The sequence below is a fragment of the Pantherophis guttatus genome, chromosome 4 (genome assembly GCF_059756535.1).
Source record: "Pantherophis guttatus breed Tessera chromosome 4, ASM5975653v1, whole genome shotgun sequence".
Lineage (NCBI taxonomy): Eukaryota > Metazoa > Chordata > Lepidosauria > Squamata > Colubridae > Pantherophis > Pantherophis guttatus.
The window spans coordinates 57,282,023-57,294,797 of NC_142066.1; the positions used below are offsets into that span (position 1 = coordinate 57,282,023).

The 12,775-nt window shown below is 36.2% G+C and overlaps 1 protein-coding gene across 10 annotated transcripts in view; it reads left to right on the forward strand.

Annotated features, from left to right (window-relative positions):
- Positions 1-12,775, forward strand: part of ADAM11 (ADAM metallopeptidase domain 11) — a 103,050-nt gene that overhangs the window by 1,155 nt on the left and 89,120 nt on the right. For all 10 annotated transcript variants that reach the window (XM_034416069.3, XM_060691718.2, XM_034416070.3 and 7 more), the window contains exon 2: positions 896-1,107. In XM_034416069.3, the coding sequence (XP_034271960.1) occupies positions 896-1,107 (212 nt within the window). The remainder of the gene's footprint in view (positions 1-895; positions 1,108-12,775) is intronic.

Below are 12,775 nucleotides of genomic sequence, written 5' to 3' on the forward strand. Positions count from 1 at the left end.
GCGTCGACACATTTTCTGCAGTTCCTTTCTGAGGAGGAGATGGTTAAGCAACAGCTGGGGAGGGTGTCTGAAATCGCCTGTCAGGTTTACCTGGGAATGGGGCAGAGGGCAGAGGATTCCTCTGGTATTTGCCATTCAAGCTTAAAGAGTGACAGCTATGCTCATAGATTTTTTGATAAACATGAATGAATTGGATGAAAGAAGCTGGGGAAATGGGAAAAACATTGAAATGCTTGGGAATGCAGTAACCCAGGGTTCAGCCTAAGTATTTTAGATGCTGGGGCCAGTCAAAAAATACATGTGATTATAACAAACAAAAAGAGACACAGTCCTTGAGTACATGCAGAGTACATTCCCTTTATTGTTGTCCGGTGGCCTGGAGATATCCAAATTGAAAGGTAGTAAATGTCAATTCCAGAAAAGGTTTAACCTCAGCACCTGTCATTTCTAGAATGTAAAGTAGTGTGCATGCCCAAAAGAAAGTGAATCAGGCCTAAGGTTGTGTGAAAGGACACTGAGATGGCCGTTTTCAATATGGATTGGCTTTTCTTTATACTAGCTATGTGCAAGTGTTCCTGCCAAGCATTGACTTTTACTATACACCAAGGTTTGGCTTAGTTCAGTTTGACTAAGAATGCATTAGAATTTAGTCCTCAGGTGTCTTCTGGCACTCAGCCTACAATCTAGAACAGATTATCTGAGTATATTCAGATTTTTGCCTTCTCCACTGATACCAAAATGACCTGTTTCCCTTCCACACCAGAATTTATGCACAAGGATTTTCACTTCCAAATAGATTGAACTCCTTTGTTGATCTTCCAACTACTCTTTTCTCTTTGCTTTGATTGCACCTTGCACAACAATTGTTGATTTTGTTCTGTTTTTCATTTTGGAGGTTTTGTGAAGGCAGATCCACAACCTGGTGATTTGCGGAGGTGGGTCCCAAATTCCAGTTGGCGCAAAAGATGGGGTATTTCAGAAATCACATATCCCACTAGGCTGGTGAAACACAACTCTGGGGGAGAGATCCAGAAGTATCAACTGGACACAAGAGTGAGAAAAGAGACTGGTGGCAGCAGAGGAGGCGACAGAAAAGGAGGAAGCCCTGTAAGTGATTCCAAGAAGCTTCTCCCACACACCATTTCATAAGCTGGTTTTCTTTTTCTTCTCACAGCTTTGTACTAAGGTTCCTACCAATAAGGCACAGGTGGCTGTGGGAGGAGAGAGCAAACTCCAAGCTGTTCTTTGAAGCCAGATGGTATACACATGTAATGGCTGGGTGGCAATAGTTACTTCCAACTTTTTAACTGGATACTAATATTCAGTGGTGCAGCACTTTGGTTTTAGATAACTCAAGCATTTTTCTAGGACAAGAAGTGAAATGTCTCTGCTGGCATTCCATCTCCTGCCCACTGTTGCCAAAGCCAATTCTTGCCAGCATTCTGAGTTAGATATGTCCATGGGAAGGGACTTTGGACAAGTTACCCTTGTTCAGCAAGCACAAGATGTTTTCATCCCAAAACATCACTTATATTTATCTTTCCTATGTAATCAGTAGCAATAATAGCTAAGTTCATATGTCTTGCTAAGCTATGATTTACTGAATCATAACTTATTAAATAAAGTACTATTATTTGGATTTACATGGTACAGTGTACCATAAACCAATTGTTTTCTGTTCTGCAGACCATTAAATTGTCATAAAAAACACTGAGAACTACTACATATGCCAAGGCTGGCAACATACTGACTTTGGGCTCTGTGGTACATTCCACCGATGGTACCCCTAGGAGCCCAAATCAAATAAAAAATAATCAAAGAATGGCCATATCTAATGATATTTTGGTGCTCTTACCTAAAACACTGTAAGAAATTTGCCAAAACTACTACACCCTTGATAATCTTTTGAGGCTGATAGTGTATAAATATGTGAAAGATCATGGAGAGGGGGCAAGTGATATACACTGCAATATTGTGGCACAAATCTTGCCCCTTGTGTATTTTTATGCAATGCAAGTTCAAAAGCCAAAGCTTGTGTCATGATCTCACAACTCACATTTTATCATTTTGATGTCATTATTGGTTGCAGATGCTTGTGTGTATCTCTGTAGTTTAATAGAATGATCTGTCTTTTGTTCAGGAACTACTAATGGATGATAATTAATAAACATAATAAGACTTTCAATTACTATGTACGTGGCCCATCTATGGTCCCTAATTATAGATTGAGATCACCGACAATCAGTCATGGTTTAAAAAGCATACTATATAAACCCCAGCTAACAAAAATTTACTTGCAAGATTTGCACTGCTCTATTAGAATTTGCTCAACTGATTTGATTGTGCCTGGAAAAGCAGACGATTGTCCTCCAGTTGGGTGAGGTCAAGCAGGAAGCATTACTTTTCCATGATAGAGACAGTCCTCAGGAAGACTTTTCCCACCCATCTTTTTCCACTTGGCAGAAGATGAAGATGGAATTCTTTTAAGAGGGCATAGAGAAAATGAGCCCACTTGACAGTTGTTGGTAGGTTTTTCAATATTTTGTTTCTGTATTATTATATATTCTGTGTTTTATTCCTTTTTGTAAGCTGCTATGTATCTGTTTAGATCAGTGTTTCTCAACCTTGGTAACTTGAAGATGTGTGGACTTTAACTCCCAGAATTCCCTAGCCAGTATGGTTTAGATTTAGATTGTGGTGAGAAATAAATAAATAAACCACAATTGCTATATTCCCACAACAAACTGTGGCTCCTCCAATAAATTGTATCATGGCTGAAGGCGATGACTATATTTTTATAACCTGCTGAAGCACAAACTTACCAACCTGTTTTTATCTAGTCTAATGTGTTATGTGAACTTGAGCTGATGATGTACTGCAGCTAACATCATCACTCCAAAAGAAAGTAATATGGTGTGGATAATGGGATCTGGGATTATTTTTTCACCTTTTGGGGTAGATGATAGACATTGCTCTAGAATCCAATCTGAAGAATTCAAATTATGGAGATCATGGAGAGACATCAGAACAGTATAATATCAGTTAAAACTGCAACTCTTTTAAATAGAAAGTATCAGTAGTTTAGGATTACTTCCACTTTCCTATTTTCTTTATTAGTCAATTTCATCTTTGTCAGTATTTCTTGAAGTAGTACTGTTGGTAATTAAAGGTGAGCTTTACCTACTCAAGCACAATATAAAAGCAAAATATTTCACAATTCTCAATTTGTGTCCATGACAAAAAGAAATGATGAAAGGCTAGAAAATAGAAGAACTATTGTACTTGCAAGACGTCTCGGCCACCCTTATTCCTTTTTAAAAACTCTTTAAATCTGAGTTTCCAGATAGCTGGATTCCAAGATTTTAGAAGCAGGGTATTACGAGGTCATCATTTATGTAGGAGCATATTAAGTGAACAAAATCTTGCTCAGAGCTGATCAGCTTTGCAGTATACAGTTTCTGATTTAGCATTCATGTGGGCATTAGATCAATTAATGCTTAATATCAATACAGTCATCTTGATTGCTGGTTGTGCTTGCAGATGCACTATCCAGTTAACCAAACCATAGTTTACTGAATCCGCCCAACTCTCTATGATGGCACAATGCATGGAACCCAAAGCTAGCCAAACATTTTTTAATATGCAAATCCAATTTTTGGACTATAGAAAGAAAAAAGAGACAGAAATCAGAGAACATTTGCATCAAAGCAATAATATGTTATGCAGCAGTCTTAAGCCATTATAGATTGTTCTCCCATGTTTGATGCTTGCCTCTGAAATGAGAACTTTTTAAAAAAATGAAAAATGTAATAATCACATTTACCTCCACTTTCTTGTCTTTACCTTTTCTAGCATTGTTGGATTACAACTCTCATCATACCTAGCTAATTATATTGTGCTTCATATCTGGAAAGCAGCAAGTTAGGAAAAATAGTCTGAATAGATATGTCATTTACTTCCTAATGTCAGTTCAACTTTCACCTTTTTATGTTCTGCTGACTCTGCTTTCTGTTCCTTTCTCGAAGGCTGTGTTCACATATAACCCTGAGCCCCCACCTGACCACATTTTTGCTTTGCATACATACCCATCCAAGTTGTTAGCGTGTTGTGTGAACTCATACTGGGTTCACTAAGAAAAAAAGAAAAAGTTGATAAATTGCAATTAAATGTGGCACACAAGCTCAGCAAGTGAGAATTATGGCTTTGCTGATTTTGAATTCAGAAAGATGGGAGCCTAGATCAAATTATGATACCTGCATTATGTTGCCATGATTCAAATGGTGTGATTTACATTCTTGCATCATGAATGTTTCATTTGTGTGTGTTGATGTTATGATGCACAAGTCAATATTCTGATGCACAGAACCTGTTATGGACATGTATGGCTGTCATAGATAGTTTCTTCAGGAAAGATATGCCTGACCTATATAAGGATACTTGCATAGCTATTTATAGTGTAATACAGTGATAGATTTTTATAATATCTCAAAACATAAAGCATCATTAGTTAAATATTAGTGGGAAACTTGTGCATTCCTATTGGATCTTTTAATCTCATCTGCTCACGTTTTCATCTTTCTCTTGTTCTACTGACCTCAGTATGCCAACTACATACTGTAGATAAAATTAGAGATCTTAAAGCAATTGAGGGAAGGCTTATTTGCAGAGCTGCCTTAGTTTTAAAAATGCTGCCAAGCGTAAGTGGCCAGGGGATGAAGCTGCAGGGAGAATTGGATATTTTTGACAGTTTTCTTCTCTCTAAAAAATAAATAAATTAATTTTAAAATTCTAGATAATCCCTACTTCAACTACTAGGTTCAGAAAGTTGCTACACTCTTTAATAATTTCAGAGGGGAGACAAATTGTTATACACAGGGAATTGTTTTTTTAACTGAACATTCACAATTCAGTAAAGAAATAGAAGTTCTTCTTTGTCTCCAGTAAAAATATGTTAATGGATATGGTCTGTTTTTAATGTATCTTGTTAGATATTCTAGGTAAATGAAAGCCGTTGCTGCTATTAATTTATCCAGCCTTTTAAAATATATATAGGCATATGTTAGACATATTGTGGGCTTGGTTATAGATCATAGAAAGTAGATATTTCAATAGAGTAAAAAAATTTCTTGTTTTTCTAGTGCATATATAATTACACTATATTGTACTCTACTGTACTATTAAGTGTGCAATAGCATTGTATCTGAAAATGTACATACCTTAATTAGAAATGCTTGATTGCTAAAATGCTAATAATCTGAGCTTTAGCGAGTTCTAATCTTTTTCTGATGGAGGGTAAAAAAAAAGAAATGCAGTCTCTGTGAAGTGCAATAAAGCGAAGCATAATATAATAAGGTATGTCTGTATAACTCAAGAAGCTGAATATACTTAATAGTTCTGCTCCTGTATTCCACACAACAACATCCCTGTGAAGAATGGAGAGAATGACTGCCCCTTTCATGCCTAAGGGAGACCTAGAACTCAGTTTCCTGTGAGTTTTTAACCCTGCACCTTAACTATTATATCAAAGTTAAGTGGACAGGAGACATTCTCACTCAAATTCACACATTTTAGAAATTGATGCCTGGCCATTTTTTCATCTCAAAATACATATTTCCTATTTTGATGACTTCCTATATTTAAAATATTTGCACAATATTATTTGTATGCTATTGTAGGATCTCAGTGTCTTTTATATCATATCTTCTGTGGCAGCTGTTCCAAGATGATAGTTTTGTTAGATAGGATGTAGGATTGTCCCCCAAGTACAGGATCTGCAAAAAGACCCACTTGCAAAATTTAGAGAATTTTTGTTTCCTTTGGCTCTGCCTTCCTTCAGCAGGAAGAAATAGAAGAAAAAGCATTGGTCACACAGATTATTTTGCTTTGCTGCATTTTAATTCTGGTTCTAACCACTATGAGATCCCCTGGAGTTGTGATAGGAATTAACATTTGGTGGCATTCTGGGAATTTAATTTCAGAGAAGAGTATTAGAGATGGACAGTGAAGTATTTTCTGGCAGGATCTGCAGAACTGGCTCACTTCCCTATGCAAAAAGACCCACCTGAAAAATTAGAGTGCTTCCAGATGTACTGCTCAATGTGCTGCTAATCGAAAAACATTGTAGAGGTAGTCTATCTGTGGTAAGAATAAAAGGAGGGTTGTACTACAAGAGACAGGAAGGTTGTGCAATGAAAGCTTTGTCAAGAAACATTTGTGAGACTGCTGGAGAGGTAGACTCAGAGTGGGAAAGTTATTTCCTACACCCCATGAATGTAGTGTATTATGTTTTCCATACTTCATTGACTTGAGGCCCTCTTTAAAAAAATAAAATAACATTTACCATCCTTCAGTATTAAATGCATCATATTGAGTCCAGTTTCCAATTAATTCAGTGTGACAGGCTTATCACTGATTTCCTTGTAAAATATATTTAGTTAGCTTAGTTTGTGAGCCAGTTTAGGAGAGTTGTTAAAGCAGAGTTCTAGTCCTTACTGAAGCACAAAGCCAGGTGTGTGACTCTAGGCCAGTCAATTTTCTCAGCCCTAGGGAGAAGGCAGTGGCAAATCACTTGGAAAATTGCAGGAACTACACCAATCGCCAGGAGGCAACAGTGACGCAAAGGCACAAAACCCCTATAATAAACAATTACCTTAATTTGGACCTAACACTGTCAATGTAAAAAAGCAAGAACATCTAGATTTTGGAACAATGGTCCCCAACCTTTCATGGACCAGCAGCGGTGGCAGTGGGGGTTTTGGGGAGGGAGGGGATGGTTTCTCGTGCAAGCCCACTGCTTGCACAAATGGAGCTCCACGTACTCACCTGCTATTTGTATGGCTTGATTCCCAACAGGGCAGGGATTGGGGAACCCTGTTTTAGAAGGTACCCATTCTATTTTATTCTGGAATTATTTTCTGATGGCAAGAAGTATGCCCCCCCTGCCCCCACATATAAGCATCTCTATCCAAGTTTTGGGTATGTCTTTGTCATATATCAGTTACGAACTAACATACAGATCCTGTTAATGCAAAATAGCTCTAAAGGAGGCAGGGTAGAACAGTAATTCATGCAGAGATGCAGCAGCCTCTTTCTTTTGAAGATAAATGTATGGCAATAATAACATGATCATACGTCATTGCATATTAACTGTTCTGCGGGCATATAACTTGGCAATTATTTAGCGTCAAACTAAGTAAGACTACAAAGATTTACCAATGTTTTGGGTATTTATTGTCTTAATTGAGACAAAGTGGAGTAAGGTAGACTATGACTGGAAAGACCCAAGGATGTACATGTGGTTTTGGATCAATTTCACAGGTTGTTATGTGGGAAAATAGGAGAGAATGCATTATCTTGAGCTGTTGGGTTAAAAGAATGGTATGAATATTAATAATAATAGTAAAATATACTTTACTTAATTGATACTCAATATTACCATCCTTCCAAGACATTCATTTCAGAAAAATAAACTAAAACAGAACAAGTAGAAGCGAAATAATACAAATTAAAAATTTAGCCTCTCCAAACATTTAAGAACAGGAAGATTTTGTAGAATCATTGAAAAAATGGGAAATTGACAAAAATTGGCAGAAGAACGTAGTTAAAGGCAGTCACTGGGAGGTCTCTCTCCCCACTGTTTCCATTCTGTTCTGTAAAAAAGTTCCAGCTTTAATTTTTTTTCTGATCCACTTTTGCCTTCTACGCTTTCTTTCTTCAAAACCTCTTTAATGGATTCCATTAAACTCTCTATTGTAGGTGTATGTTAAACTAGATTTAATTGAAGGTACGCAGAAGATCTCATCCATAATGAATTAGATAATCACTCTGCCATGATGGGAGCAAAGGTAGAATTGCTGCCGCTGCGGCTGGATGTGGGGGAGTCACACAATTTATATAACAATACATGCAATACATGGCCAATTATAGTGGGTAGGTGGTTCAAACTACAGATCCCCCTTTATGTTTTTCTTTCTGTCTGTAGTTCCTCCAGAGGATAGTTTATTCCAAAGCTAATCTTTCTGTTGTCTAGAGAAGTAAGTGGGCAGAGGACAGGTTGGGCAAGGCAGGACAATATTAAAAATTCTAATCCTGCATAGTGCCCCATTTATGATAAAGCTTGTGAGATGTTTCATAAGCTTTTCTGAGATTTTCTGGCATTTTGTTTTACATTCTGACAGGTTTGCATTTTCAAATTTCCAAAATTAAGCAAATCTAGAATTGCTCCCCAACATTTTTTCATTCTACATTTTTATGAAAGTTCACATGATTTCATTGTAGGATAGTTGTATTTCAAAGTTGTATCTGTAGTCTTCTGATTTTTTTGAGGCCACATTTGTGCAATAAAATGTCATTCTCTTGGAAAAAGAGAACTGATGGAAAAAAGTACTGATTGTTTTCAATATCAATTGTGTCTTAAATTAAAACTTGTTGCATATTCCTTTGAATGGTTGGTTTGATACTGGTGGACAGCTGATTAATTAATCAGGTACTGGTTTTTGTATGAACATGGAGCTAATCATTAATTTGCTACAAAAGAAAATAAAATGAGATCAGTAATTAAAGCCTCTTCATAGGAACGGGAACTGATCAATTAAGAAGTAATTCAATGTTCAGAACAAAAAAAAAACAAAAAACAAAACAAAACAAAAGCAGAAGAGGTGGAAACTGAAGAAAACTACTAATTTCATCAATGTAGGGAAATGAGCTTGTGATTTACTAATTGTTATAGAATAAACTTAGTTTTGGAAAAAGGGAATTGTAGGATTATATAGCATTATATTGACTATTATATGGATCTATCATTTAATTCCAAGTCAGTCAATGAAAAGCAGAGCTTTGGTTGTGATAAAAGACTGAAATATAGAATGAACAGTATAGTATCTATCCCAGATTATTTTTATAGTTTATTATAATGAACTGATATATTTCTGTAGGTAAATATGAGTTTCATTTTGAAGTGGAGATTTCAAGGTTTGTAATTTTATTTCATTTTTCTGCCTAGTAAACCTGTTCCATAACATCTTTTAAACACAGTCTATCTACAGAGGCAGACACTCTTAAAATAAATTTATATATCCATTGTTCAAAAATACCCTTCAGTATGTCCAATTTTAAAATATTTTGCACCATTCTCTTTTAATAAATCTTTAGTTCCTTCTAGTTCCCTCTAGTGTCCAACCTTCAAAAACTATCCCAAACAACAGCATTTATTGATGAGAAGGATTATTGTAATTAATTCCAAAATCATATTTCAAATTTAGCTGGACACTTAGTCCATTTATATGTTTTCAAAATCAAAGTTCTAATTTTGCTGTTCATTTCTTCCCCATCCTAAACACACATTTTAAGTCCTTAAACTTGTATATTAAAAGTTCTTTCTCTAAGAATTGAAGGAAACTCACCTAGTGTTTTCAGATTTATTGATCCAGAGATTCATAATAACTGAAAACCGGGTATTAAGCAATTCCTGAAAATGCTTAGAAAAAGAAGTGTGCAAAAACCAATCTCCTTTTAAAGACACCAAGAATGTTTTCAGCAAGATGGCTATTCCCTTGTCAAATGAAATATCTAGCCAACCCTAAATAATGCCAAAGAGAAATAGAAAATTCTAGTGGTTGGAGATTTTATTTTTTTTGTAGTGTGATGCGATAAGCATATGATATTTTGGAGTTTATTGTAAATGAGAAAAATGGGTGTCACATATGTTTTTTACTACAGATGATTGTCAAGAAGTTTTAAAATATTACAACAAGAGTTTGGGATTTTGGAACAAATTGCTATTGGACATGTACAAAATTTAGATTACCAACTGATGGCAAAAAGAAGATGCAAAAAAACCTGGCTTTTTGCAGGCCTGGTTTATTATAATTGAGTAATAGAATTTATCTTTTCATTCAGGACTTCTAGAGTTTGTTATTTTGCTGAGTATGCTATTTTAACATTTAAAATTTTGTAAGCTTCCCAGAATAATCCAAAAGTAGATGACATCAGTTTGTGAAATCAAGTGACAAATAATTAATTAGCAAGAGAACTGTTTAATACCAATCCCTGAAATTCTTTTGTGATCCCAATTTACCTTTATTTTTATTTTTTTCTGAGCAGTGAAATCCTGGGCTGTTTTATTTCATTATTTTTGTCTCATGTCTGTGGGATATGTGATACACCTAAAAAGTGAGGGGTGGGGCTTTGATTGCATCTTGCAACTGGCCTATTAGCATTCTCGATACCCCCTCCCATGAATGCCCTATTAACTGGTAATCTATGCTGTCATCCCATCCCATAGATTAGTTGGTAATCTATGCTGTCATCCCATCCCAACTAAGGTTCTTCATAAGCTTTGCATGAGAAACTTTCTCCAAATATTTTTGAAAATATTGAATATATTTTAACCATCCAATTTGTTTATATGATTGTATCCTTTGGGGAAAAAGAAAGGGAGACTGTTTCAAGTTTCTTCTCCTACTGTAGCCTTTAAATCATCTTCTCACCATGACTCAATGTGAGCAAAAGGAGTCACTACATAAACTGAAATTTGGAGTGACCTTTTTCCTCCGTCTAAATATCTTGTAAATACCAATCAAAAGGAAGTGTTAAATATGTTCCTTCTCTTTGCTATATATTCTGAACTTGTTTTATCCTTCTTTTGTGTTGAGCCTTCTATAGTGTTTTCTTGGAAATCGTGTTTTTCAGCCCTTGAAATATTCTCACCACTTCACACTACAATTGTCTTGTCTTCTGCAGGAAAAGGAATGAATAACCACAAACCAGAACTAACTCTAATGTTTGAGTAAATTTCTTTTTCTTAGCCCTTATTTTTAGCCTTAGCCCTTCCCTCCTCCTCTATTACAAAGCCAAAAATTGCATTAGTTCAATATGCCGCAGCAGCATTTTAGCAGGATTAAATCTGAGCCAGGATTCGGTCCCAGAAGCTTTTAGTCTGTTGTCTACATTTCTCCCATTGTTCCAGTCACTCTGATGATCCATTTGATTTCACATTCCATTACCAAACCTCCCTCCCATTAGCACGCTGTTGCTCTGCTTGTTTATGGGCTTTCTTTGATATAATTTCATATCCCTATATTGAAGAACTTGTCCTCAGAACACATGCAATCGGTACTAATACACTGTCAACTGAAGGAAAAAAAGCATGTCACAAAATATATTGTTTGCTTGTGGAACTCTTTGCCACAAGCTCTTATTGATCACTGCTGACCAAAGGCTTTATAAAGGAGTGGACTCATTTATTGAGGACACCGGCAGCAGCCAACTTCCATCCATAGTTGCAGGCTTTTATAAAGGAACTTTTAGTTTTATGTCATCAAATAAACTGCAACATTTTAAGATGAATGCTAATTTAAAAAGAAGATGTCAGAGAAAGAGGAAGAGAAAGCGAGTAGGATGCAGCAGCTTAAACTGCCTTCTGACATGGAAGGCCATACTCTGTGAGAAATACAACAGAACATTACAAGCTTAAAGTGGTACCGTGTTTTCCCGAAAATAAGACCCTGTCTTATATTTTTTTTTAATCCTGAAATAAGCGTTTGGCCTTATTGCCATGTGCTCAAAGCCTGATTATCAGGGGATGTCTTATTTTGGGGAAAACAGGGTATTCCAATGTATGATTTCATGCATTTTATATTGAACTTTAGTACAGTGAAAGCCTTTACACTGCATATAATTGGAACTTTGGAATTCACTGCCACAACTACTGCTGGCTGTCATCTCAACTGGGTTCAAAACAGAGTTGGAACAATTCACAGAAATCATGAGGCTCAATGACTGTCAGCCTTGATGGCCATCCACCTGGCAGACTAGTGGGCTTCCTTGTATAGTTGGTTAGCTGCTGGTTAGCCACTGGTTGGCAACTGTGAGAACAAACTGCAGGACTAAATGGGCCACGGATCCAATTCAGCAGGCCGCACACATTCCTATATTTCTGAATTCAAACTTTGTGTAGTAGGAACATATGTGTGTTGTTGACTAAAAGTGTTACTTGTTTGTTTCTGCTCAAATTCCTGCCAGTTTCCATTTCCTGACCAAGCTGTGTGAAACTATGTTTACGAACATGAACATCGTCGGGGAATTGTGTGGGAAATATATACACAAAAGTTTGAGGTATATGCAGACTGTGGAAGAAACTTAAGGAAAAAAAAACCTAATAAAAGCTGGAAGGAAAGCAAACATCTTCTTTGGCTAGACACTGCTGTTCTAAATACCGTACATATTTGCAAAGTGCAGTTCCCTAAGCCATTACATTGTAGATCTTCCAATTATAGTATATTCCAATAAGCACATTAGATATTGATATTTTGTCTTATTAATGTTCAAGCAAAAGTAAAATCAGAGTGCTAGAGTGCAAAATGGTGCAAAGATCCAGATGCCAAATAGCTATCCCTACAATCCAGGGTTTCAGTTGTTCTACTGCATAGAATACAGTAAATACTGATTCATTCTCTGATCTGACACCAGAACTCATACTGGCTTCTATATCTTGCAAAAATGTTTTGGAAAAAATAATCATAATATTGACTCTATGTCAATGTTAGTTTGTGCCTGCTTTATTTAGTCCTTGCAGGTGGTCAGATGCAGCAACTCAGTTCAACTTCATTCATTGAGCTTTCTCTTTCCTAAAGATCCACGTGTTGGGGTGTCTAACAAATGATCTGTAGTTTCCTGTAGTTCCAGGGAAGGAATGAGATAGACTGGGCTTGTATATAAATTGGTTGTGGTATCCAGAAATCACATATGTCCACTATCCTTTAGCTTTTAAATGTTA